Below are 25,640 nucleotides of genomic sequence, written 5' to 3'. Positions count from 1 at the left end.
TGATAGTGGAGAAAAATGTGTTATACTAGTATTGAGAGTGGTGAAAAGGTCAAAAAGTACTCCCTCCGTCCCGGCCAAGACGCTACATTTACCTTTCGGCACGGGATTTAAGGAGTTGTAGATTAATGTTTTAAGTGTGTAATAATAAAGTGATAAAGTAGGAGAGAGAAAGTGATAAAGTAAGAAAGAGAAGGTAATAAAGTGATAAAGTAGGAGAGAGAAGGTGATAAAGTAAGAAAGAGAAGATAATAAAGTGATAAAGTAGGAGAGAGAATGTAATAAAGAAATACTTAATTAGTGTTAATTAAGTGTTTAAAATTCCTTATTTTTGCCAAATATAGAAATGTAGCATCTTCGTTGGGACGGCCCAAAAAGGAATATGTAGCATCTTGGGCGGGACGGAGGGAGTATTATAATTAGTATTGAGAGTGGTGAAAAAGTGAAAAGTATAATAAATAAAGTATTATTTGTGGTAGGGTAGTTGTCCAAAAAAAAAAAAAGAGAAATTTATTTGGGGACGTCCCAAAAAGAACAAAGAGGAACTTATTTCAGGGACGAAGGGAGTATTTTTTATTTAATAATGGTGGGTGCATAATACGCGCCTTAAATAACTCCTTTTACGCTCGGCTCCAATTTTCCAGCCCAGTACGAGTCTCTCGGGCACGACAGTGGTGAGGGGGCGCTAGCGAGGCTCGATGCGGCGCAAAGAGCCCCGCTGCAAATGCTTTAATACTAATAAGGCTGGGATCCAAAAAGTATTACACATAAATAAATCTATAAATTGATGAATAAATTTATGAAATTCGCAAACACTATATGAACAGCCATATAATTTTTTATGGAAGTTGGACAGCCATATAAATTAAATGCATTGTTTGCGGATTTCACGAATTTGTTCGTCCAGAGTCTATGAATTTAATTAATGTATTTATATATTCTTATTTCTGGCCACACTTATCCATTCTCTCTAAATATTATATCAAGTGCAAATGTGCAATTGCACAAGATGGGTAAATAAACATTTTCCATAAAACTACAAGAGCTACAAAATGTCTTGGCTTAGAAACCATATAATTACACATAAAACAACTAATTTGGCTATTATATCCAATTAGCCCCCACAAATTCCTCTTTTGGGAGCATTTCCTACCACCTACAATTCCTTCCCAAATTACATTTTCCTCCCCAAAAGTATCAAATATTTCATCTTTTACCCCCTCCCGCAGCGATCTCTCCGCAAACTCAATACTTTCACCCCTCCCTTTCCTGTAGTAAAATGAGAGAAGAAAAACACCTTTCCTCCACAGAAAATAGAGTCCAATTCGCAATAACCCGAAATATATGGGGTCATAAAAGAATTATGAAAGACTTCAAGAATATCCATTGCCTGATTTGTTCATCTTTTTCTTGTAATTTGAAACGCTGCATTGTGGGCATATGTATTCCAGCCCATCTGTCTTGGCATAGTCCTGAAAACAAGAACAAAAATCAAGAATTTGTGGTTTTTGAAACAAGCAAATAATTAAAAAAATTGTAGAGGCATTGAGGATTTGAGATGTTTACTTTGAAGGCGCCCAAACCAGGCCGTCGGTCGCAGCCGAAGTGGGCCCACTCCCCACACAAACCGCAGTTGACCCAATCCCCGGGCGCGCTACTGGTAAATGTTTAAAAACGTCGAGCATTAGCGATCGACTCGAGGGCTAAACATAAGTCGTTATTGAGTAGAACATCAACATTCAAGAAACTACAAGTGGTTAATGCCTGAGGCCAAAGCCCTCGGTTTCAAATCCAACGTCACGCAATCTTTAAAATTATTTGTTCGACAGTTTGAATAAAACATTCAAGAAAAGAGAAACCAGGTAATAGTTACAACCGGTGAATGTTTTTCAAAGCATCAAGCATTAGTGATCGACTCAAGGGCTACACGACCGTAGTAGGCTCGTGTGTGAGGTGTGTGCATCAAAAAAATAACATTCAAGAAACTTGAAATCAGGGGGAATAGTGGCAAGTGGTGAATATCTAAAGCTCGATTTGAGGGCTAAAAAAATCCTTAGTAGCTATAAATGTGCAGGGCATAAAATCGAGAAAAGAGAAATCGAAGAACCTGTGGCATAATAGGCAGCACTCTCCATCAACATCGTCATGAGCCAATTCATATTCTAAAAGGTAAGTTTCGTAGTGCCTTTTGAGCGTATTTCCGACACCCTGGTTCAAGAAACATACGAAAGTTTCAGGATTAAACTCGGGGGGACTGTGTAGAAAGTATCAAAATTGAGAGATCAAGTTTTAGGGCATACGGTCATTCTATTGGTCACCGTGTGATTGCGCATCTTTGAGAAAACCTGTCCTTTCCAGTTAATGCCGTTTCCAACATGGAAACCCCCTCGTGTGACGACCTGATCACGATCCAGCAACGTCATCAAATTATGCTACTAATTGTAATTTATTCCGATCCTTCAAGAAAGCATTACTAGAAGGAGTCTTACCTCCCGGTAGAGGTTGAATAGGTCAAGACGCTTCGCATTTAGTATGGCATCTGGGAACTCGGCGAGGCCCCCTTGAGGGATAAGACGATTATGCCCGCGGAGAATGAGGAATTGCATCACATCCTTGAGAAACTCCTCCTTCGCAAAACAAGAAGCAGAAAGATGAGAACTACGAGACAATTGTTCCGTTTTCACATCCATATAAATTTTTCACTTTCAAAGTGAAATGATGTTGTAATTGTAAAACATAAACAAATGGCTTGTAAGTTGAAATTTACCTCAGAGCACACGTGCAACGGGCTTCTCCCGCAACCATGCTTTTTTAGAGGAAGAGGGTTTAACGATATGACCTGCTTCGCTTGATACGAACTGGAAGTTGATTTCCGATGGGATGCCGGAGTCGTTCCAGCGTTATGTTTTGCCGGAGGAGCGGGCAGGTTAGCCTTCACCTGGCCCCCTCCGTCGTGCACATCCGCATCCGAAATTCGAGAAAATGGAAGCATCTTTTGGTGACGAACGTGAGGGATGGGCCTCAAGGCAGCTATCTTAATCCTTCGTCTATGGGTCATACTCGGCAAGCTGATGCCATTCGATAACACAAGTTCCTTGTCCCCGTTATCTTCTTTCTTGACAAAGATCCGGCCGTTTACAGCGCTGGTGCTTATTTCCTGGCAAATAGAGGGCCGCTTTCGACTAGGAGGAGGCGGCCTTAACCAGGATGGAGGGCTGCTAATTTTTATATTATTCGAGAAACCGTTCTTCCCCTGCCTCGAAAAGAAAAATAGGAGCCGCTCAGCATCTTCTCTCTCAAACGAAGCTACCGCTAATCCCTGGATGCTGGCGATTCCAAGGGCCACTAAGTTACGGTATGAAACATCGGGTGCCAGTTGCCTCAAAACCTGAAATCGAAATTAAGATTAGCGAAATCAAATTGTTCTTTGGCATACTTAACAAATTTGGGGTGATATATATATAAAAAACGGGGAACAAGAATAACAACTAACCTGTGAGGCCCACGTTGGGACCCTCATACAGACTTCAAATACGGCTGCTCCGCACGCTACCGAGACCGACCTTCGAGGTTCGGATGTGGGCGGTTTGTTTTCATCGGTATTTGGCAGTGCGTGGATGAGCTCACTCTTGTCGATGAGTTCGCTCTTTATATGATTTTCCAACAGCTATAACAATAGGTCGAGTATCGTCCGAGTTCAGCCAAAATACATAAATAAGGAAAAACTGTGAAGTTAACGACTGCGATATCAGTAAAAGTTCGAAGGCATCACCTGATCATCGAAACATGTCTGAGCACTCCCCGATACTAAAAGAGAAATGTGAGCCGAACTACTGGTCGACAAATCACATCGCATGGTAACGACACCCCGAGAAAATGTGCCGGCTTGGAGGGGTGGAGGAAGAGCGCTGAGATAAGACAAGGGTCTTTCAGAACTCGCACACCGATTCAAAATTATGGATCAAATTTTTCATTTAGAAAAGCATACGAGACTCAATTAAAGCAGGCACATGTGATGAAACGAGTAATAAGGAACATCAACAACATATGAATAGTAAGCGAAACCCACCTAACCCGATTGTGGAGTTTGCTCCCTCGCATCTGAATTAGCACCAAACAACAAAAAGAAAATACCAAATGAGTACTCGAACAGATTGTCATTTAAAGAAAAAAAATTAGCAATCATGGAAAATCCATTTTTTCATTGTTTTAAGTGAGCTTACTTCGATACTGAGGAGGGCGTTTAAACCATCCTCCAAAGGACTCAACAAGCGAGCATCCTGAAAAAATAATAATCCATTGGGTCCAAGTTTTCTTTTCAAACGACGCATTAAATGATAACATTTCAAAGTTTAGTTTATGTTATTACCAAGGAACTAGCCATTCCGCAGATGAGAAACCTCATGTTGACGTCATCGTCATATATCTTTATTGCAGGAAGGGACCCGGAAGTGCTTTCTTCATCTTCCCCGGCATCCTCAATCTCGGGAATGTCAATGGTTATCCTAGGAGGCTCCCCGAAAAGATTTGGACCCAACTCATCATCAACTTTCTCACCATCAGGGAGGACACAATTATTTCGGAGACAGTAAAGCCGAAAGGAGGCATCGGCTAGTTGAAATGCATCCCAAGTATGGCACGATGAGCTACCGTAGATAAAATGAATAGCCCCGGGTCAAAATTTTAGCAATTTATATCGAAAAGCGTGAACCATCTTCTGTTAAAAATGAAGTTGGGACGACAAAGCAGTAAAAGTGCATTCAGTTTAATAACCAAAATGCTCGTGTTTGAGTTGTTTTCTCGTATGCACAAGAAACCTAATGTACATGAATACGTTGTATATGGCCTGTTATGTTAAGAGGGTGGTGTGGAACACTTAATCATGTCATGAAATGGTGAATTATTCGTAAAAAAATAAATTTACCTTTGTATTACAGAGAGTAACGCATTGCGAAAATGGCTAGCCGCATAGCATGAAAACGAGTTCTTCCAGTATATTACATAAGAAACACCCTGCACAGACTAAAACGGTGAGCAGAAAGGAAAATCATATATGAACTATTCACATATGCTTCGACAATCAAATCTACACCTCATTGCTTACCTTAGAATGAAGAGACTTGGCCAACTTTTCACCATTTGGAACCTCCAAATAAACCTTCAATAAGTGTTTAATTCCAATCAGACTTAACACGAGGAATTTAGAGATATTACAGTTAAAAACTGACTATGCAAAGCGGTAATGACAGAAAATAAGAATCAAAGCCACAAACAAGAAATTACAGAGTTGTTTTCCCTACTAATGATGCATTACAAAGGAGAAACTGACATTTAATCACTGGAACTCTTTTCTTAAGTTGATAAAGGATGCAACGCAAGTTCCTCTTTAACTTCATATGAACTACAAGCTACTCGATGTCATTAGCCTTGTTTATATTCTGAGGAAAATAAATCGAATTCATGTTGGTGTAAATTTGCGTTCAGTTTATAGCACTTCCACTAGCCTCTCTGCCTCTTTATCAATACATGGTTTTTCGAAATCCTAAATTCACATTTGAAGTCGCCCTGTAGGAAACACTTTAGTCTTTTTGAATATATGGCACCAGATGTATTCCAACTTGAAATTCAGTAGCTTCGGTTACATTGAACAAAGACATAAAACCTATTTAACACAATCAATCAATATATATATCTTAAATTCCTAGGAAAAGACACTAGTAGGTTAACGAAATATAACCTAAAATCGATCAATAAAAGCATTGCAATAACTTAAAATAGACTGCATAACTAAAGGGAATTTTATTAACACAAGAAACAAAAACTGCAACAACATACAGTAGTCGGCATTGTCGAGCTAAAAAGACCAGAAACAGCTTCAGGAGAGGATAGCTCCACCCCTCCCCAAGAGATTGACCCGACCTCCTCGTTCTCCAACTGTTTCCCTTGCAAGTACACAAGATTCGGCTGCCACGAATCAAGAGCCTTGCGGAATTCATCCGGTGATGGATTCTTCAACGTTTGGACCTAATAATGCAATATGTAAATTTTCAGCAAACATGAACAGGGAAATCAACATCATCGAGATGGACAAGCTAACAAGCATCGTCTTGCACCTCTAAACGCCCCGAAGATGCAATTTCCGGGAAGGGGAACCTCCTCTTCTCCTCCTCCAAAGCATCATTATGCCGCTTACTCTCTGCTGGCTCCGAGCACACGACGGCGAGGAGATTGCAAGTGTGTTTCAGAGCTCCTTGGGTGTGGAACATATCCAAATCACTTTGCCTTACAAAATTCACTTATAATGACAGAAGATTTCTCACAAAATCCACTTCTCCACTTCAAAACCACATTCAAGCAGCATGATGAATGAGACTTCACTTCAATTCCAGCACCAAAATTCACAACTTATTTCCTTTAAAAAGGAGAAAAAACATAAAAACTCAGAAAAGATAAATCGAGCCCTGATCTGCTTAAATTCAACTGAACCAAAATCAAACATAAGCAAAGAACTTTCTGCAGCACCAGCAATCACAACTTAGAAAAATCATACACAAAATACTTGGACTTAAATCTGCAGAAAAAGAAAAAAAAAATCAAGATTGAGAAAACGCATATGAGAAAAGAAGCAAACTCACCGGCCCAGATGGAGAAATTGAGCAACTTCAACAACCCAGATGGAGAAATCAACAAAGATCGCCGCTTTCACAACACAACACAACAAATCTCTCCTATCGCAGAAAGAGGTAAGGGGGGGAAAAAGAAAACCCTAATGCCACTGCCTTTTTAATTCCAATAAAAATCAAACCATAAAAGAATAGGAAAAGGGGGAAAATAAAAAGAAAAATCGTGTGTTTCAAGAATCTTTATCAATTTGATCTTAGAGATGAGTGATAGACTATCTCTATCCACCGCTAAATCATCACCCTCCGAAAAAAAAAGGGAAATCTTTAATCTTTAATATAATGTGGCAATAAACTAAATTTTTTTCATAACTTGAATCCTGTATTTGTTAAGTTGAATTTGTGTGCTATTATTATTGTGTCAGCTTTAATGCAGCAATATTTTTGGATTATCAAAGTCAAACTACATTTCAATTTCGTCAGCCAACCAAATCTTATGTTTGAGTTTAACACTGTTTAAATTCTTCTCCACTTTTTCCCGTTTTTTCTTTTTCGTGGTTTGATTGAATTTTATAATTAAGCAAAGTTAGGAATTTTGAAGGAAATTTCTGGGCGCTTGGAGGAATACGAGTGTCGTATTGTTGTCATCTTGTTTCTTCCTCTCTTTTTGCATTTCTTTTTGGATTCGTTTCTTTTGGTTCTTTTTTCTCCTTTCTCATAATTATTTCAGTGAGTTTCTTAATCTGTTATATATGTTGTACGGATTCATGTGAATTTTAATTTTATAATTTAAAGTTAAATATTTATATTCAGTATATTAATGGTATATGTGTGATTGGGGTTTAGAATATTGCCTCCAAATAAACAAATTGAATACTAAAGAGTATTTTTGAATAGTTTATGATCTATCGAGTCTCATACATTCTGAAATTCTGTTGATATTTCAATGCCAATGTGTTCGAAGATTATAAGTTGTTTCTACTTCATTTTTCCCCAAATTATATTTTTTATTCTTAAAAATACTTGAGATTTTAATTGTATGTTTACTGAAAATTAATTATATTTTTGGTTTTTAAATATTTATCATAGGTAGGCTTGCGATATGGATTAAGAAACTGGGAAATTCAAAGGTACCTCACCAAAAGTTTTTTTTTTTTTTTTTTTTTTTGACAGACTCACCAAAAGTTGATAATGTAAGAAAGGTCTTTTTTTAGAGATAGAGAGAGAGAGAGAAGTAACAGAAGGGGTTTTGGGCAGTTATATTTGGAATTTTAATTTTAAACAGTACATGTGAATAATTTATTTATTATTATAAATATACTAAATGATTGTATTACATCTTAATTAGATTACAACTATTTTTTTATATAAAATACATAAATAAATAAATAAATAAATAAAAATTAAAGACCGCGCGACGAATGACTCAAATCCGGGACATTAAATCTTATGCATTAGTTCCTATCGTTAAATCAATACATGCACACGATGACTTATGTGTGTGTATTGTACTGTGATGAACAATTATAGCATTAACTATAAATTGGACAATTTTGATGATGATATCACACTAATTGAACAATAATAGCATTAACTATAAATTGGACAATTTTGTTGTGATATTAGGCCAGCTTAATTCGTGGGCTTTAAAACTAGTTTTACTTCAATCACATATTTCAACAGTTGAGCTTAGATTTGATAATGCATTATCCAAGATGATTGTTTTATTTGTGTTGTTTTGCAAAAGAATTAGCTGATTATTTTTTTATATATCAAATTTAAATATGTGACTCCGATATGATATGACTTCATTTACAATAACTATAAACACAATTAAAGTGATTACCCGTCGAATTTCGACGGGTTACACACTAGTTTAAAGAAATTGGAGCAAATAGTTTTAAATGCATCCACAAATATAAGAGTTCTACTAATTCCACCGAGAAAAATGCAATGGGCGAGGTAAATACAAATATACTTTTATTATTTTTATTTTTAGACTTTATTAAAGTCATATTTAAATACAAATTGAATGATTTGACCGCTAAAAAAATTCTGGCAGATTGCTCCACCATTGATGAGGCAAGTTGTTAAACAAACTTTTACATGAATCATAGTTGATTTTTTTATCTGCAGCACGAATTAGATGACATGAGATCTATTTTGATTATATGCAGGTTATGGAAACATTGCTGCAAAAGTTTGTTGAACTAGAGCAAACAGCTAAAGACCAAGTTGCAGACAATGCAATTCCTGGTAAAGATCTGCTGGACACGATGTGTAGCTATGACGCCATGATAAAAGAGTGGTTGTGTGTGGGTAGATTTGCAAGAGCGTTGGAAGCTCTTTGGTGATATGGAGGCTCACGAAGTTCATCCTTATTCGATCATATATAAAAAAGTTCCTTACAATTTGTATTATACTATGTAATATGGAAGTTTTTTTTGTCATTGTTTTTCTTATATTAGAACATAACCTTTTACCTAAAAAAAAAATGAGTAAATGACATAATGTTTCTCATGGATAAAATTCTATCGAATGTAAATATTAGATTCCGCATATCAACAGTTAATCATATTGGATAAATTTATCAGCATATCAACACAAGTAACTCATGCACTCTTTATCGATGGATTTGTAACTTTTAAAAATATTTCTAGGTGCAGCAAGTTACTTGAAAAGTATTTTGTGGAGTATATATATTTGTGATAATGATAAATGGACAACTTCATTTTCAGCAATTGTAAGCTTTTTATCTAATAAGTCTTCTTGAAATTGATAAATGTGTTATAATTTGTCTGTAGTTGTCACGTGTTACATACGGGTTCGAGTAATTATTTAAATTTGAGACGGATACGAGTATATACATTTTAGACAGGTACAAACATTTAATTATCGACATGTCTACATGGAACTTTCTTCAATTTTAAGTGTTTTGTTATTTAAACTACTCCCTCAATCCCGACTATGTCGAGACCTTTTTTTTTGGGCACGAGAATTAAGAAAATAGTGTTTTGTGTGTAAGTGAAAATGTGAATAAATGATAAATTTTTTGCCAAATAAAGAAATGTCTCAAGATAGGTGTGACGTCCAAAAAAAGAAAGTGTCTCAAGATAGGTGGGACGGGGGGAGTATTTGGATATGAGTTGTATACATTCTTGACGGGCATAGACATTTATCAACATGTCTAAATAATTGTTTTTATTTTTTAATCTTTTATTTTTGTATATTAATATTTATTATGTAATTGTTCGAGTTTCTATTAAAACAGGTAAATTATGTGTGGATAGTGAACACGTATCACTATACATTTTTATGAAAAAAACAAATAGTAAAATTATTTTTTTATATATCAAATTTAAATATGTGACTCCGATATGATATGACTTCATTTACAATAACTATAAACACAATTAAAGTGATTACCCGTCGAATTTCGACGGGTTACACACTAGTTTAAAGAAATTGGAGCAAATTATTTTTTTATATATCAAATTTAAATATGTGACTCCGATATGATATGACTTCATTTACAATAACTATAAACACAATTAAAGTGATTACCCGTCGAATTTGTGTTGTATTGAAATTTATATATAAGAAACATGACTTTGCCCGATCAAAAAAAAAAAAGTTCATTGTTAATAAATGGACTTCTATTGTTTGACAAACTTAGTTATTGGCTGAATTACTATTAATCAAACTAAATTAAAATTTTGATAAAAAAAATTATAATTATATATTTGGCTAACTAATTAATTAATTAGTCAAGTTATCTTATTGTAAAGAAGATGTTTAGTTGGCCAGTAAATAATTATATTTAAAATAGATCAAATAAATGAGCGTTGTTATTTATTATACAATCAAATCAACCAACTACAATACGAATTAATTATTATTGATTTTTTTAGAACTAAATATGTTACTTTGTTTAACTGGATTAATCAATAATCAGATTGAAAATTTAAATTATTTGATGTAGGTTTGAAGGAAATTCAATTTGGCGTAAATGTGGAAAGTCTAATTGTTAGTTATCCAACTCAATTTTAAAAAAATGACGAGTTTACCACAATACTAACATTGAGAAACTTAAAAATTCCAATTGCCTGTTAAACATAAGGTGATTTTATAAATACTAATATTTGTATATAAAATAAATTAAAATATAGTAAAACTTGGCTTAATATATTTAAAACTAATTCATCTTGATATGCCTGCATAATTTTTTTATTAATTCAACGTTGCAAAATTATATTTTATATTAAATTAATGACAATCAAATTGACCAATTGATTTGTAATCATTTCCACTGGGTATATGTTTTTTTTTTAATAGTTGTAGACAAGATGATTCTCAAAATTAACTTTGAGAATCATCACTCCAGATGAGATAATGTTAAAAAGTCAAAGGTGGTTTATCAAGCTTCATACAAGATGTACTTAAAAGTTGATTTTGCTCCAAATAATATGATGCTCATAAGTTAGAAGTGGTTCGGGAAACTCCAAACGAGATGATGCTTATAACTAAATTCCGATCCTTTAAGCTTCAAATCAAATACTCAGTTGCGGTCTTCAAACTCCAAATGAGTGATACTTAGAACTCAGCTCCGATCTATCAAACTATGGATGAGGTGATGTTTACAAGTCAATTATAGTCTTTCAAGTTCCACACGAGATGATGCTCGCAAGTCAGTTATAGTCTTACGAGTATTTTGGCTCTAAACAATATAATGCTCACAAATTAGAAGTGGTTTGTCAAGCTCCAAACGAAATGATGCTCATAACCTAATTCCGACCTTTGAAGCTTCAAATGAGATAATGCTTACACTCAGCTCCGGTCATACAAGCTCCAAATGAGCGATGCTTAGAACTCAGCTCCGGTCTATCGAATTATAGACGGGATGATGCTCACAAGTCGGTTATAGTCTGCTCATAAGTCATGTTTTATTTTTCAAGTTGAAGATGAGATGATACTCGTAAGCCAAATCTCATATAACAAGCTTCAGATGAGATAATGATATTTAAAGTTACAAACAAGATGATCTCAAAATCTTGTAAGGTTCGAATGAGACAATGTTCATGTATAAGATAGATTTCCTATATACGATTAACAAAAAATACGATGTGTCAATCCTTCATCATATCCTATGTTAAAAATACTTAAATATTTTCTTTTTGTTTTTCTAAAATCTCCAACCTCACATTAATTTTTGGTGAAATTTTATTAAATAAAAATTTATATAAAAAGACAATCTATTTTAACTCTCAACAAAATATTACTGATCAAAATTGTTGAGATTATTATAGCTTGAACTGTACCAACAGTTTATCTTAGTCAAATAAAATTAAAATTTAAAAATAATTTATATAAATACCATTTCATACACTATAATAAAAAATAATGTACAAAATTTCCCGTCGAATTTCGACGGGTTACACACTAGTTAACTATAAATTGGACAATTTTGATGATGATATCACACTAATTGAACAATAATAGCATTAACTATAAATTGGACAATTTTGTTGTGATATTAGGCCAGCTTAATTCGTGGGCTTTAAAACTAGTTTTACTTCAATCACATATTTCAACAGTTGAGCTTAGATTTGATAATGCATTATCCAAGATGATTGTTTTATTTGTGTTGTTTTGCAAAAGAATTAGCTGAGCATTTTACTAAAAGAATTTTAGTTATAATATATATTTTCACAATTTTTTTAACTTTTTTTTTCTCATTTGTATGAGTAATTTTCATGCCTTATTTTTCTATTATAATTCATGATAATATTTTTTTCCTTGCTAGAGAACATGAGTTAAAAGAAGTGGTGTGATAAAAGAAATCGATATTTTCTTATCTCTTTTTTTTCAATGATAAATTTACAATTAAAGAAAAAGCACCCTGAAAAGGAATAAAACATGTATTTTTTTTTTCATGCTTAATATACGTTTTTTGACAACAGAGGACAATACTTATTTTGGAGTAACGGTGAATATCATATCCCAAGTTTCAAATTTTAGTGATCAATATTAATTAAAGTTAATTATATAATAATATACTCCCAATGTCCACTAATTCATTGGCCAACGGGAGAAAACACGAATTTTAAGAAAAAAGTGTATTGTTTATTAATTGAGTGGAGAAAAGGACTCACTAAGTATATTATTAATTAGTTGAGTGGAGAAAAAATATATTGTTTATTGGGTCCCATCAATTAAAAAATGTATAAATAGTTACTAAAAATGAGTAGGACATGAATTGATGGACGAAGAAAAGTAGGACATAAATTGGTGGACGGAGGAAGTATATTTATATAATAAATAGTCAATCTAACAATGAGACATAGTGAAATTGTGAATTAGAGGGAGGAAGTATATTAATTATATACTCCCTCCGTCCACCAATTCAAGGCCTACTTGCCTTTTTGGTCCGTCCACAAAAACAAGGCCTACCTATTTTTGGTAAGTTTTTATTCATTATTTAATCAAAAAAGTCAAAGATTTTTTACAAAAAAATGGGATCCTTTCTCCATTCAACTAATAAAAATACATTTTTTCTTAAAAAGTGGGACCATTTACTTAAAACCCGTGTTTTTTCATATAGGCCTTTAATTGGTGGACGGATAGAGTAATAAATAGTCAATCTAACAATGAGACATAGTGAAATTGTGAATTAGAGGATCACATTCGTCATCGTATACACAAAATAAGATTAAGCAGTAATTATTTATGAGAACACTCTCCTTCGCCATGTGCATATCATGACTCATAAAACTCGTCACTTTAATTCACAACAACCGACACTATTTAAAACAAAATAAACCTTTTTTGTTTTAGGATAAACAAATATTTTAGAAACATATATGACGACTAATTTTAATCTAAAATCCTTGATCTCATACAATAGCTAGTGACGTCCAACTAAGTCAACGCCCATGCACACAAATACTAGTATCACTTTTATATATGTATAGTGAGAGAGAGTTCCTACAAAATTTTGTGACTATTTATTATAAACCTCACGTTTCAAACTATAGCTATATATGTTGAAAACTGTATAACCCAACTTCCAACCACCTTTCTAACTGTCTACAACAAACTCAAAACCTCGATATGAAATGGGCGGTGCCGCCAGGGACTGCTCTAGTCTCGCACCAGCCGCCACCGTGGCGGCGGCGCTCATGAAAAGATGCCAAGATTCTTCTAGTAGAGACCTCGATTTTCTTCATATCATCCAAATACATTTGCCTGCTTCTGCACTCCTCACTGCAAAATCCCACTTCACCCCTGCAATTAAACATACATATGTATTAATTAAATTCCACATTAAAAAAATAATATTACACCTTAATATTTAAAATATTTCGAACCAAACATATACAACAGGCAGACGGATAGACGAGATCCTCTATTCCAAAATGACATTCGTTTCAGAGATTTTAAATAATCACAGGTGCAGGGGGTGGACACACAAAATTAATTAATTTGGAAAAGTTAAAATCGAATTTTTCCCACCATGGGAGGAGCTAAAATAACAACAAAAATGTTTAAGTTTACTAAAATATATATATATATATATATATGTAATGAATATTTCAATAATAATTACCTGCACATGTAAATATTTTTACCACTCAAGGGCTTGTGGCAAAGGTGGCAAGAGTTGAGAAAATTGTAAGAATATTGATAATGGTTGCAAGATAATCCATCTTCTTCGGATTTGAAATTATTTTCACTCAAATAATTTCTGTTATTGGGAAAATTTTCAAAAACGGTTGATTTTTGAGAAGAAGACTCTCGTGTCTTGGTCCTCCACATTAGTGATAGCATGCTGGTTTTCTGCCAAAATATGAGACACAATGTGTAATTTGGGGAAAATTCTGTGATTTTAAATAATTTTTGAATGTATATCGTGCCTCAACAAAAGGCATGATGAGTTGAATTTATATTATACGAGGAGGCACTGTGTGTACTATGCGATACATTAAACGTGAGCTAATATTTCTGTGGCAGTGGGGAAACTTTGAGCTGGACATAATTGATTGATTGTCGTTATTATGGAAAAATATTGTTTTTGTCTTTTTTATATGATATTTTATATATGGTGTCACAATTTTTCACAAACTAAAAACGTGGCGTTTTCATTTGTTTACGTGTCGTGCTCGGTCTAGTACGGATTTCTTTATATATATATATATAGAAGTTCACTAAATAAAATTAGAACAGAGAACTATTTTAAACCATTCGATCATCAAGATTTACGGTGGATGCATCATCTTGGTGGATGAATGCAGATCCTGGGTTCGAATCCTGAAGGGAGCAAAAAATTTATTATTTTTGGATGCATTAAATTTAATAGCGAATGTATTAATTTATATAGTAGATGCATTGATTTTAATGGTTCTTATGTTCTCACGATAAGTGTGGTTCTCACTATAACCGCACCCTTATATATATATATATATATATATAGGGAGAGGTTCAAATAAGAACCACTAATAAAATAAGAACAGAGAACCATTTTAACTCATTCGATCATCAAGATCTACGGTGGATGCATCATCTTGGTGGATGGATGCAGGTGCTGGGTTCGAATCCTGAAGGGAGCAAAAAAATTATTTTTTTCGGATGCATTAAATTTAATAGCGGATGCACTAATTTGTATAGCAGATGTAGTAATTTTATTGGTTCTTATGTTCTCACGATAATTGTGGTTCTCACTATAACCGCACCCTATATATATATATATATATATATATATATATATATTTTAAACAATACTTTATACAGAAAAAAAAATTAACACACACACACACACACACATATATATATATATATATATATAAATAATATAATGATATGTTCTAGCGCCATTGCTATTTTTTGTGATACCATGAGTATAATGAATAAGACAGTATACATGTAAAATTTCCCCCCCTCTAAATAAATAGTATCAGTTATATACATATATATACATATATAGTGAAAATTGAAAATATACATCTATTGAATCTAAATAAAAAAATGCTCATTTTTATAAACACAAGCATCTTATGTCCACATTAAAGTAAACAATCTTAAATACCCAAAGATGTTGATAGATAGCTTTGTTTGATTTTTGTGAAAAAGTTTTATACATTTTTTATCCAAATACAATTGTATAACAGATGTGCATGAAAAAAATTGTACAAGTGATCAATTTAACAATAATTAATTAAAAATCGCCTGACAATGGCTAGATCTCCGGTCAGTCGATCGGATCACTGAGACCATCTTTATTCACGACTCCACCGACCGGTCAACAGATAAGACAAAATGTTTGATTGAAAATAAAATGATCAAATATTTTTAACATCACAGTCGATTGTAAAAAACATGTTATAAACGACTTGTACCACAACCTAATTTGTCAAATGGAGTTATGCCATTTGGCATTTTATTATTGAAAAAAATACAATAAACAATAATAAAAGAATAAAATATATTTTGGTTGGTGTGGGTTATTGATAAAGTAAAAAAATAAAAAGTTGAATTAAATTATAGGTTGTATATGTGGAAGAAATGGATTTTTTGTTTTGATAAATTTACAATATTAGATAAAGAAATTATTTTTTTATTAAAAAATTAAGTTGATAAAGATTATTGATAAATATAGTCTGATTACTATCAAATCGTTAATTTTTTCAGAATATATGAAATATTATCTTACAAATATAATACTTAGTTACTTATTAGACGATGCTCGTCTTCGTATACACAGTACACTTAATAAAACAAGGCCTGTTTGGCCAATTAACACTATATTATGTGCTCTTCTTTTCATATTTTATTTGGAGTTCCCGTCTAATAAGATAATAATTTTTTGGTCAACAAAAATTTAATGATTTAAATTATTTCTTCTAATAATATTCCAAGAATTAAAAATAAAAGGACATTATCCGCATATAAAGTCACTTAAGTGGTGGACAGATTAGTTGAAATGAATCAAGTTTGCAAGTAGATCATATTATTCGTTTTAAAATTATTTAACTACTAAAAAATATAATCGTTTCCTGTAAAAAAAAAAACAATCCACTATATCGACGATTATTTATTTACTTATACTTGTCACGTAACAATCACGCACACTCAGATTAAGGTATAATATTTTTCTTGGAATCTATACTATATTAAAACAACAGTTTTCAATTAGAAATTGATTTCAATGGCAATTTTGTGATTTCTTACAAAAATAATGACTCATTGTACATATTCAAAAATTAAGTAACTAACTCAATTAAAATTGTATAACCCATAATTTTTTTAGAAATGCACACCCCACGTTTAAAAAGAAAAATTGCATAACCCACGTTTATAATTCCATAATGAATGATATGTTTATATGTGTATATATACACAATTTATAAGGCATTGGTTATAAATAATTTATAAATTTATATTTATATAATAATTTATAATATATTAAGAAGATAATTTTCAATTTCAAATTGATTTCAAAATTAATAAGTGACAATTTTGTAGTTATAAAAAATTGAAGTTTTATTTGTACAATATAATTTTTTCTTTGTGTTCTTATTTTTTAATATTATTTCTTTCTAAAATTGTGAAATTAAAATTATTTATAAAATATATCAAATTAAATATCATGATAAGAGCATTAATTTGATATATTTTATGTAAATATTTGATTTAAAATGGAAAGTTATATTTATTTAAAGATTAATGGTTTTTAAAATTCTCTCTCATCTCTCCTCTTTTTTTTTTGAATAAATCAATTTTTTCTATTTTATTCTTTTTACTTATTATTTATGCCTTTTCACAATATCAATTTTTATTATTGTGAAGTTTTCTTTATTTTTTTTATTTTTTTAATATTCAACTCAAATATATTAAGTGAAAATTATTTTTTTCCTTATATTTATAAATATGATAATTGAGTTGGTATCAATTTATATATATAAAAATATAAAAACGTTTTCCGTGCATCGCACGGGGTGCAAATGCTAGTGGTTGGAATAAAGAAGTATCAATATTTGTAAATTGGTTGTCAAGAATATATATCGCCAGAACCTTATTCCCGTTTCCCTTGGGAATATGTGGAAGACGCAATATCATATTAATAATAAATAATTTTTTTTAGGGAAATAATAAATAATTTATAAAAATGAATTAAACAAATTAATATTCAAATTTAAATTCATATATATACAATACATTTGTAATTGTAACTACGTCTTTAAATATATTACTATATTAATTGATACTCTATGAAAAATCAAGTTCAAGCCAAAAAAAGAAAAAAAAAAGTTCTATTATTATTACTATACAAAAAATACTTGGGTACAATTGGGTGTACCGTACAATCGGGTTGATTCGCACCTAAAATAGGATTATTATTTATAAGGTTCGGATCAGGGTGCTTGGGTACAATTGGGTGTACCGTACAATCGGGTTGATTCGCACCTAAAATAGGAGTATTATTTATAAGGTTCGGATCAGGGTGCAAGTCATGGTCTAAGTGATGGTGCAATCAATTCGGTTGTACGGTACACATTGTGCCCAAGACCATCTATTATTACTATTAATATTTGAGGTTGTAAATTCACACATATTGCAATTTTTTTTTTGACATTTAGGGAGGGGGAGCGGTGGGGTTTGATCCCTAGACCTCACTGTTCGTAGACAGGAGATCACACCGTTTGGTGTCCCCTCGTGGACCACACATATTGCAAATTAAGCTATTAAGTTTGTGAATCAATCCAACTTTATAAGAAGGGAAAATGTGCAGATTGACCCCCGAAGTAGTAGCCCCTATAGCGTATAACCCCTCTTACTCACTGTGTGTGCAATTAAACCCCTGAACTCCAAGAAAATGGTGCAAATTCCCCCCTCTGACTAACGGCTGTTAACGACGTTAGGTCAGAGGGGGGAATTTGCACCATTTTCTCGGAGTTCGGGGGTTTAGTTGCACACACAGTGACTAAGGGGAGTTTTACGCTACAGGGGCTACTACTTCAAGGGCTAATCTGCACATTTTCCTTCTTTTTTTTTTTTTAAATTATCTCTCATCTCTCTTTTCTCTCAAAAAGTCACGCACAAAAAAACAGGAAGCCCTCCTCCTCCAAAATCTGATCGCCGCCGCCGTTGATTTAAGCTCCGGCGAGGCTGGCCGAGGGCGCCACCCATTTCCCTCTCTCCTGGGCCCTAAACCCCGGAGCTTTCTCGGCTGCACACGCTCAACGTCAAGGGCGAGCCCTAATTCCCCCCTTCGGTCTGAAATCGCCGCCGCGATATCCGGCAAACCGGCCGCCTACCGCCAATGACACCCACCACATGCTCTCTATCTCAATCTGTGATAGATCGCGAGCCCTAGCTTTTCTCGATGAGGAGTCGCTTCTTTCTCTCAAATACGGCGAAATCGCCGCCACCGCTGCAAAAAGGCCGGCAAGCAGCCAATCCATGGCTCCAGTGCAGCCGCACCCGGCCGGAGAGCCGTCTCCTGCTCGATTCTCCTTTAAAGAGGACGAAGGATTGAACCTTAGCACCGGCGTGCCTCCACCGCTCGAATCTCGAACGAAGAGCGCCGCGCACGCTCTCCATCACCACTGGCTGCTCTTTCTCAAACTTGCGGTCATCCTCTGTGCTTTGCTTCAACAAAAGACAGTGCGAAGGTCGCCCCCAAATCACGCCGCAGAAGCAAGCTTGCCGCCTCGAAGCTTCGCGAGTTTGTGATGTTTGGCAAGGCGTCGGCGCCATCGCCAAATTTGACGCCTCTCACAATGTAACGATCATAACCTACTTATTTTTGCTATTTCTATATAATGTCGATTTGATGGATTAATCGTTTGTGTTGCTGATAAAAGATGATCCTACAACTTGTTGATTCAACCACCGTTAGCGGCGGTGCAGTGGCCGAGAGAGAAAGAGGGCTAAGTGAGAGAGATGAGAGTTAATTAAAAAGGGAAAAGGTGCAGATTAGCCCCTGAAGTAATAGCCCCTATAGCGTAAAACCCCCTTTAGCCACTGTGTGTGCAACTAAACCCTTGAACTCCGAGAAAATGGTGCAAATTCCCCCCTCTGACCTAACGTCGTTAACAGCCGTTAGTCAGAGGGAGGAATTTGCACCCTTTTATCGGAGTTTAGGGGTTTAGTTGCACACACAGTAAGTAAGAGGGGTTATATGCTATAGGGGCTACTACTTCGGGGCCAATTTGCACCTTTTCCCAGATAAGAATTGTAACTTAAGTTTGAATCTATAAGTTAAAAAGAGCTTTTCGTAGATTAAATGTAATCGTGGAAAGTTTTGAATAAAGCTTTTCCTTTTTTGAAACTTTTTGTTGTTTCAATTAATTTTTTAATCATGACAAATTCATGAGTATAATAAATAACGAATTCAATGTTTTTCCTAATGATAAATTCATGAAGGCGTCGAATTAGTTGAGATGAATCTATATTAATACTAAATCATATCTTAATTCTTTTAGGGGGATATATATGCATTTATTTTGAATTGTTAATATCAAATAAATAAAAACACACTCACGCGCTAATTCTCTAGACAACTCGAACCTCACAAAAACATTTAAATTTTTTATTCTTTCATTTCAAGAAATCAGAATAATTCATTTGTTCTTCCTCCATGATTCCATCACGTCCCATTACCATAAAAGTCCTAATGGCCATATATCGCATTAAATTAAATATAATAAAATAAATAAGATGCTTATGCCAAGTAACAAAAAATATACACGAGTGTTGGCACGTGATTTAAGTAAAAAATTACTAATAAATTTCAAATTTTGGAAACGGATTCAGCTGGGGAATAAGTTTCGATACAAAACACCTTCAAATACAAGACATATCTAAATTGATGGAATAATATATAAGATTTTTTTGCATTAAATATACAACTCAAAATTCCCCTCTATCTCATTATCTATGTATAAATAAACCATTTCCCTTTTAAACCCTAGAAACTCTATACAAACATATACTTATTATAATATATATCATCAGCCACCATCTACATTTTTTTGGTCTGCAACTATGGTGAAGATTTTGAGCAGCCTTTTCTTGACGAGGTTAGTAACCAATTAGTGGAGTACTACTTTAATTTCTCATGCATTGCAATTGCAATCCCTTTTTGTCCTTTTGCGTTGTGTGTGTGTGTGAGAGAGAGATTCTTAAGTAGACTGTAAAACTGAGAAGAAGACAAATACTGGAGTAATATTCAAGTTGAAACGGTATAATGCATGTTATATATTTCGTTTAATGTATATACAATCTGTTTGTGATGGATATGCACATAGATTTCTCCTTCTTTATCTGATGTACTTCCTCTTGTTTATGGGAGAGAGATATCCATAAGCATAAATCCATAAGATCATTACAAGTTCATATATATTTCCAATGTTTAGCATTGCTTAGTTTGTCTTGAGAGAGAGAGAGAAAAAAAGAAGACATTCATAATTAAATTCGCAATACATATACAAGTTATAATTCATGTCGACCACAAGCGTCCAATGATATATCTGTCTCCCTTTTCTAAGAGTCTGCAGATATATCTGTCTCCCTTTTCTAAGAGTCTGCAGTTGCTATCAGTGGGCGCCATTTTTTTTTTTGTTGTTGTTGTTATTATATATTTGAGTTGTATTTTTTACTTTTTCTCATTTTATAGAATTAAAGATATAATTTCACCCATTCAAACTTATTTTAAATACAAAAATATAATTTTGCTCGTTCATTTATAAAATCCTAGCTTCGCCCTCGGCTGCTATCATATTACTGAAAGTCAAATTTCAAAATGCTGCAGGAGAGCATACTCCGTCACAGCGGAGAATGTAAGAGTCGGGCTGATGGCACCGGCCATTAGAAAGGCGGCGACGGTAGAGGCCGAGGGCAACACGGTGGCTAAAGAAGCATTTTGGATGAGAGATCCCAACACAGGAAACTGGATACCTGAGAATCACTTCGGAGAAGTTGATGTTGCAGAACTCAGATCCAAGCTCCTCTCCAAGAAGACCACTTCCTCATCACCCTCTAACTGAATAATTGTCGATATATAATACTTATATGGATGAATTATCATTTTCTGTCTCCAATCATCACTATCATAAAAGATGCACTTACTATTTCTGAGTATTTTTATTTTGAATTATTCTTAAAAAAATAGTTAGAACTAAAAAATATTTCGACCTCATTTTATTGTTTTAGCTGAATTTATAATTATTCGAATCAAAATTTCCGACTAACTGAGACTAATCATCCTATTGATATCTATAAATGTGGTCATATGAATTCAAATCATCCTATTGATATCTATACATCTAGACATTTGGTCGTATGAATTCACATCATCCCACTGAGTTTTGGTAATCTAAGTTCTGTACACAGACTTTTCCATATGTCAAAAAAAGGGATTCACTCACTATTTATTCGGCGAAGATCAATTTCTATGCAACTACAATCAGACAAACCAAAAAGATTCCAACAGAGTCGTGTTGTCGTCCACAAATGACTAATTTTGAAACAAAATTTCAGCATGTGCACCAACATGCTAATTCCATAACACTGAAGAAAGTAACAGTAAAATGCTGCAGTACTAGTACCGGAACAAATTGTGCGTTAACGGGCTGCAGAGCTTTGTCTATAGGTAGAGCTGGATGAGCTCGTCGCTGACCACAGACGGTGTTAGAACGCCAAGATCAGTGAAGAGAAGGGTGAGATACTGTGGGGGCGTGTAGTCGCGAGCAGAGGTTTCAACCTCCACCTTTGATGGAATTGGCACCCCAAAATCAATGGGGCGCAGGGCTGGCACCATGTCTTTCTGATCCAACGGGTAGAGGCGCGCAAACTGCAAGAATGAGGCATGCACCCGGGTGAGGCTACTTGCGTCTTAATGAAATATAGTGAGGAACTAGTGGGAGATGGAATAGTTACCTTGTAACTTTCAGCAGCAACATACATTGGCTTGTTCATGGCTTTAGCAACCAATGCAATTTGGTAGGTTCCCATCATGTTTATAATGCCTCCACTTTCAACCACACCATCTGCTCCAACAAACACCATGTCAACTTCGTCCATGCTATACGCCACAGCAGAGTCGATTAAGAGCTTAACGGGGATATCCAGCTTGGCGAGCTCGTTGGATACGCGTAACCCTGACCTGTCGGGCCTTCCCTCTGCACACCGAAGTCATGTCATATGCTAAATACCTTGCTTCTATTTTGAAATGAAAACAGAAAATCTATCCTTACCAAAGAAATATGCAAGCCAGTTACTACTTGCAAAAATACGTCCACTATAAACATTTTAGTCAATGCTTAATTTATGGATGGCTTCAGAAACCAATTCAACAAACAGTCAAATTTCATTTTGAGGAAAATTGATACGACATTGTGGGAATCTGGGATTATTTTTTTCAAGAACTCTGCTAAATTTATCTATATTTTCTCATATTCACCTCAGATGAAAGAAATACATGACTTTTTTGAAGTGCTAAGCACTTGAACCAAAAATCAAGATCATATAGAGTTGATGCCAGGAATACACACACCTGTGCAGAGAACTCGAAACAGTTTTTTATTCTCTGCTGCTGTTCTCAAAGCTTCTAGCACGACCCTGGAGAAGCCATGCACCAGAATGGTGCAGCCATCGAATATAAAATCTTGACTCAGCATAGCTATTATTCTCCGAGCCTGTCATGAGAAGGATTCGTTTAAAACAAATTCAAAGCTGAGAACCAAAAACTGTCTTATCAAATGAACACCTTATATGATATCTCGCCAAACTTCTCAGCACGCTCAAGGAGTCTGGACTTGGCTGAACCAAAGTCTTCACGATCTAAAGCTGAAGTTCTAGTCACATAACGCATGAAAAGGTCACAACCAGCTGTTAAGGATATTGAAGTAGTGTCCCATGACTGCATCAAAATTGCAAGAATCCATAAAATAATCTATAAAATGATATCTCATGCCTCATTGTTCTATCAGTCTAATTGATTCAAAATAGGGATTTGCTACTTCACACGATCCAAACAACTAGATAAATGGTCAAAGATGTGAAGTTTACATACTCGGCTGAAAGAATGCAAACATAATAGAAACAGAAAACAATAAGCTGAACAATATAATTTGCACTACTTCAGATAAATAGATGCTTTTTTGAGCTCAAATTCATCTCTCAAATGGTTGATTGATAGCACATTGTTCTGTCGTCTATCTACTCAATTCAAATTAGTGATTTGCTACTTCACACGATCCAAACAATTAGATAAACGGGCGAAGATGTACAGTTAACAGACTCGGCTGCAAGAATACAAACACAATATAAACAGAAAACAATCAGCTCAACGAAATCGATATAATTTGCCCTCTTTCAGATAATCAGATGCTTTTCTGAGCTCAAATTAATCTCTCAAAAGGTTGATTGATCTCATTGTTCTATCATGTATCTAATTGATTCAAATTACGGGTTTGCTAGTTAACACTAGCAATAACAATCAGATAAATGATATGCAAATTGAGTTGCAATAATACAACAAATTATAACTATGATTAAAAACAATAGTCAACAAATCGAAATAATTTGCGTACTTTAAGAGAATCAGACGCCTTTTTTAGCTCAATTTCAAGCTCCATCATCGTCTTTGCTTGGCTCGACCGAATGACCGACGCCAAAGCCCTAATCGCCGCAACAGCCTCCGCCAACTCCGGCTGTTTCCGCCAATTGTTAAACTCATCCACCACCGAGAACCTCTTACCTCTCTCTTCTCCACTGGACGCATTGTTCACCGCAACGCAGTCGTCGGAATTTCCGGCCACGGCGGCCTGCGCCTGCGCCAGCCAATCGCTCGTTACGACGCCGTGATGAGCCGCGCGCGTCTGGTAATACATTGAGACGTTAGAGCTAGGGTTCTCCGCAGCCGCAGCCATCTCGGTAGAAGCAGGGGAGAGTGGGCGGCTCTCGGCGGCGGCGTTGCGCTGCTGCTCCTGTTTGTCGAGGATGAAAGAAGCTGATCGATACCACATTCGTCTGTTTTTTCGTGAAATTAATACGTTTTTTAGGGGTCGGTTTCGCAACTAATGGATTTAGGAATCGGGAATTTGTGTGATTCTACCGTGAAAACGACGTCGCCGGTGGGGGTTAGGAGAGATTCCGGCGAGGTTGAGACAAAAGAGGTTTGGGCGGATATGGGTCTAGCTTCTCTACGGTTACCCAATCAAGTAGAGAGCCACGATGGAGTTATGGATGATCGCCACGTCCTCAAATTGCACGAATCAACCAGAGCCGGTTGGACCGTGAGGCAGCCGAGGCCCCAGCCGGCCGCCTCAAGTATCCCACAAATTTAAGGCCCTCGTAGTTATACACAACAATATGGAACGTAGATTGGTTTAACAATAGGTGGTTAATGTTCAAAATCTAATATTTTAATTAAAGTTTGTCACCGTATAGTCTTTAATCTTTATATTTATTTATTTATAATAATAATAATATGGACCATTTGGTATGTATGTCAATATAATTTAAGTTAAAATATGTACTCTCTCTGTTCCCAAACATATTCCTAAGATTTTCTCAAAAAAAAAAAGAAACATATTCCTAAAAAAAGATGACACGAATTTTAATAAAATTAGTTGTATATTTGATAAATGGATTCGAAATGTCACGAAATCGCCCGCTCTTCGGGGGTCATGGGCTTCATATTCGCCCGGAGTTCGCTCCCAGAAATATAGCCATCCCTGCCCCCTCACGTCTCCTCCAAAAATGACTTCTCCGGTATAATGAGTCCCACAAAAAGTGGAATTGTAAAAGTAATAGTTTGTGAAAGTGGAGAATGGGTCGCACAAAAAGTGAAATTGTAAAAGTAATAATTAATTAAATTATTTTAAAAAATAAGTTAGGAAGATGTTTTAGGAACGGACCAAAATAGAAAGAGTGGAAGATGTTTTAGGGACGGAAAGAGTATCTTAGATGATAAATGAATGGTATCGTGATATCTCCATATTCTAAAATTATATAGAAATA

At 34.6% G+C, this 25,640-nt stretch overlaps 3 protein-coding genes and 1 long non-coding RNA gene across 5 annotated transcripts; 1 reads left to right on the top strand and 3 right to left on the bottom strand.

Moving 5' to 3' along the window:
- Positions 1-1,009: 1,009 nt before the first annotated feature.
- On the bottom strand, positions 1,010-7,157 carry LOC130990437 (AT-rich interactive domain-containing protein 4-like). 2 transcript variants are annotated; one of them, XM_057914677.1, is made up of 16 exons: positions 6,633-7,157; positions 6,111-6,568; positions 5,833-6,021; positions 5,102-5,155; positions 4,922-5,010; positions 4,367-4,643; positions 4,221-4,277; positions 4,067-4,098; positions 3,770-3,905; positions 3,491-3,664; positions 2,765-3,385; positions 2,487-2,624; positions 2,298-2,396; positions 2,105-2,205; positions 1,564-1,654; positions 1,010-1,469 (listed from the first exon to the last, which is right to left on the bottom strand). In XM_057914677.1, exons 2-16 carry the CDS (start codon positions 6,261-6,263, stop codon positions 1,371-1,373), a joined length of 2,310 nt encoding a protein of 769 aa, XP_057770660.1. In that variant the 5' UTR covers positions 6,264-6,568; positions 6,633-7,157; the 3' UTR covers positions 1,010-1,370. The 2 variants fall into 2 exon arrangements, with proteins under 2 accessions (XP_057770660.1, XP_057770655.1); XM_057914672.1 differs by having other exon boundaries at positions 6,111-6,409.
- Positions 7,158-13,552: 6,395 nt separating this feature from the next.
- On the bottom strand, positions 13,553-14,527 carry LOC130990430 (uncharacterized). The gene is made up of 2 exons (XR_009090959.1): positions 14,224-14,527; positions 13,553-13,901 (listed from the first exon to the last, which is right to left on the bottom strand). It is a non-coding gene; the product is annotated as an uncharacterized LOC130990430 (long non-coding RNA).
- A 5,992-nt stretch (positions 14,528-20,519) lies between these two features.
- On the top strand, positions 20,520-21,747 carry LOC130990414 (protein SENESCENCE-ASSOCIATED GENE 21, mitochondrial-like). Its single transcript, XM_057914652.1, has 2 exons — positions 20,520-20,695; positions 21,427-21,747. Exons 1-2 carry the CDS (start codon positions 20,661-20,663, stop codon positions 21,659-21,661), a joined length of 270 nt encoding a protein of 89 aa, XP_057770635.1. The 5' UTR covers positions 20,520-20,660; the 3' UTR covers positions 21,662-21,747.
- A 271-nt stretch (positions 21,748-22,018) lies between these two features.
- LOC130990410 (uncharacterized) lies at positions 22,019-24,986 on the bottom strand. The gene is made up of 5 exons (XM_057914647.1): positions 24,209-24,986; positions 23,383-23,535; positions 23,170-23,311; positions 22,554-22,795; positions 22,019-22,467 (listed from the first exon to the last, which is right to left on the bottom strand). Exons 1-5 carry the CDS (start codon positions 24,641-24,643, stop codon positions 22,261-22,263), a joined length of 1,179 nt encoding a protein of 392 aa, XP_057770630.1. The 5' UTR covers positions 24,644-24,986; the 3' UTR covers positions 22,019-22,260.
- Between the last annotated feature and the right edge of the window lie 654 nt (positions 24,987-25,640).

The sequence above is a fragment of the Salvia miltiorrhiza genome, chromosome 1, assembly GCF_028751815.1.
Source record: "Salvia miltiorrhiza cultivar Shanhuang (shh) chromosome 1, IMPLAD_Smil_shh, whole genome shotgun sequence".
In the NCBI taxonomy this organism is placed as follows: domain Eukaryota; kingdom Viridiplantae; phylum Streptophyta; class Magnoliopsida; order Lamiales; family Lamiaceae; genus Salvia; species Salvia miltiorrhiza.
This window is presented reverse-complemented; position numbering and strand designations above follow the sequence as displayed.

Excerpts from the sequence above, each read along its gene's own strand:
- LOC130990437 (XM_057914677.1), bottom strand. The coding sequence starts at position 6,263 with ATGTTCCACACCCAAGGAGCTCTGAAACACACTTGCAATCTCCTCGCC. Across the intron at positions 6,022-6,110 it reads CATCTTCGGGGCGTTTAGAG|GTCCAAACGTTGAAGAATCC; the intron begins GTGCAAGACGAT and ends TTGCATTATTAG. Across the intron at positions 3,386-3,490 it reads TCCCAACGTGGGCCTCACAG|GTTTTGAGGCAACTGGCACC; the intron begins GTTAGTTGTTAT and ends TTTCGATTTCAG.
- LOC130990414 (XM_057914652.1), top strand. The coding sequence starts at position 20,661 with ATGGTGAAGATTTTGAGCAGCCTTTTCTTGACGAG. Across the intron at positions 20,696-21,426 it reads AGCAGCCTTTTCTTGACGAG|GAGAGCATACTCCGTCACAG; the intron begins GTTAGTAACCAA and ends AAAATGCTGCAG.
- LOC130990410 (XM_057914647.1), bottom strand. The coding sequence starts at position 24,643 with ATGTGGTATCGATCAGCTTCTTTCATCCTCGACAAACAGGAGCAGCAG. Across the intron at positions 22,796-23,169 it reads GTTTCGAGTTCTCTGCACAG|AGGGAAGGCCCGACAGGTCA; the intron begins GTGTGTGTATTC and ends TTCGGTGTGCAG. Across the intron at positions 22,468-22,553 it reads TTGCTGCTGAAAGTTACAAG|TTTGCGCGCCTCTACCCGTT; the intron begins GTAACTATTCCA and ends TCATTCTTGCAG.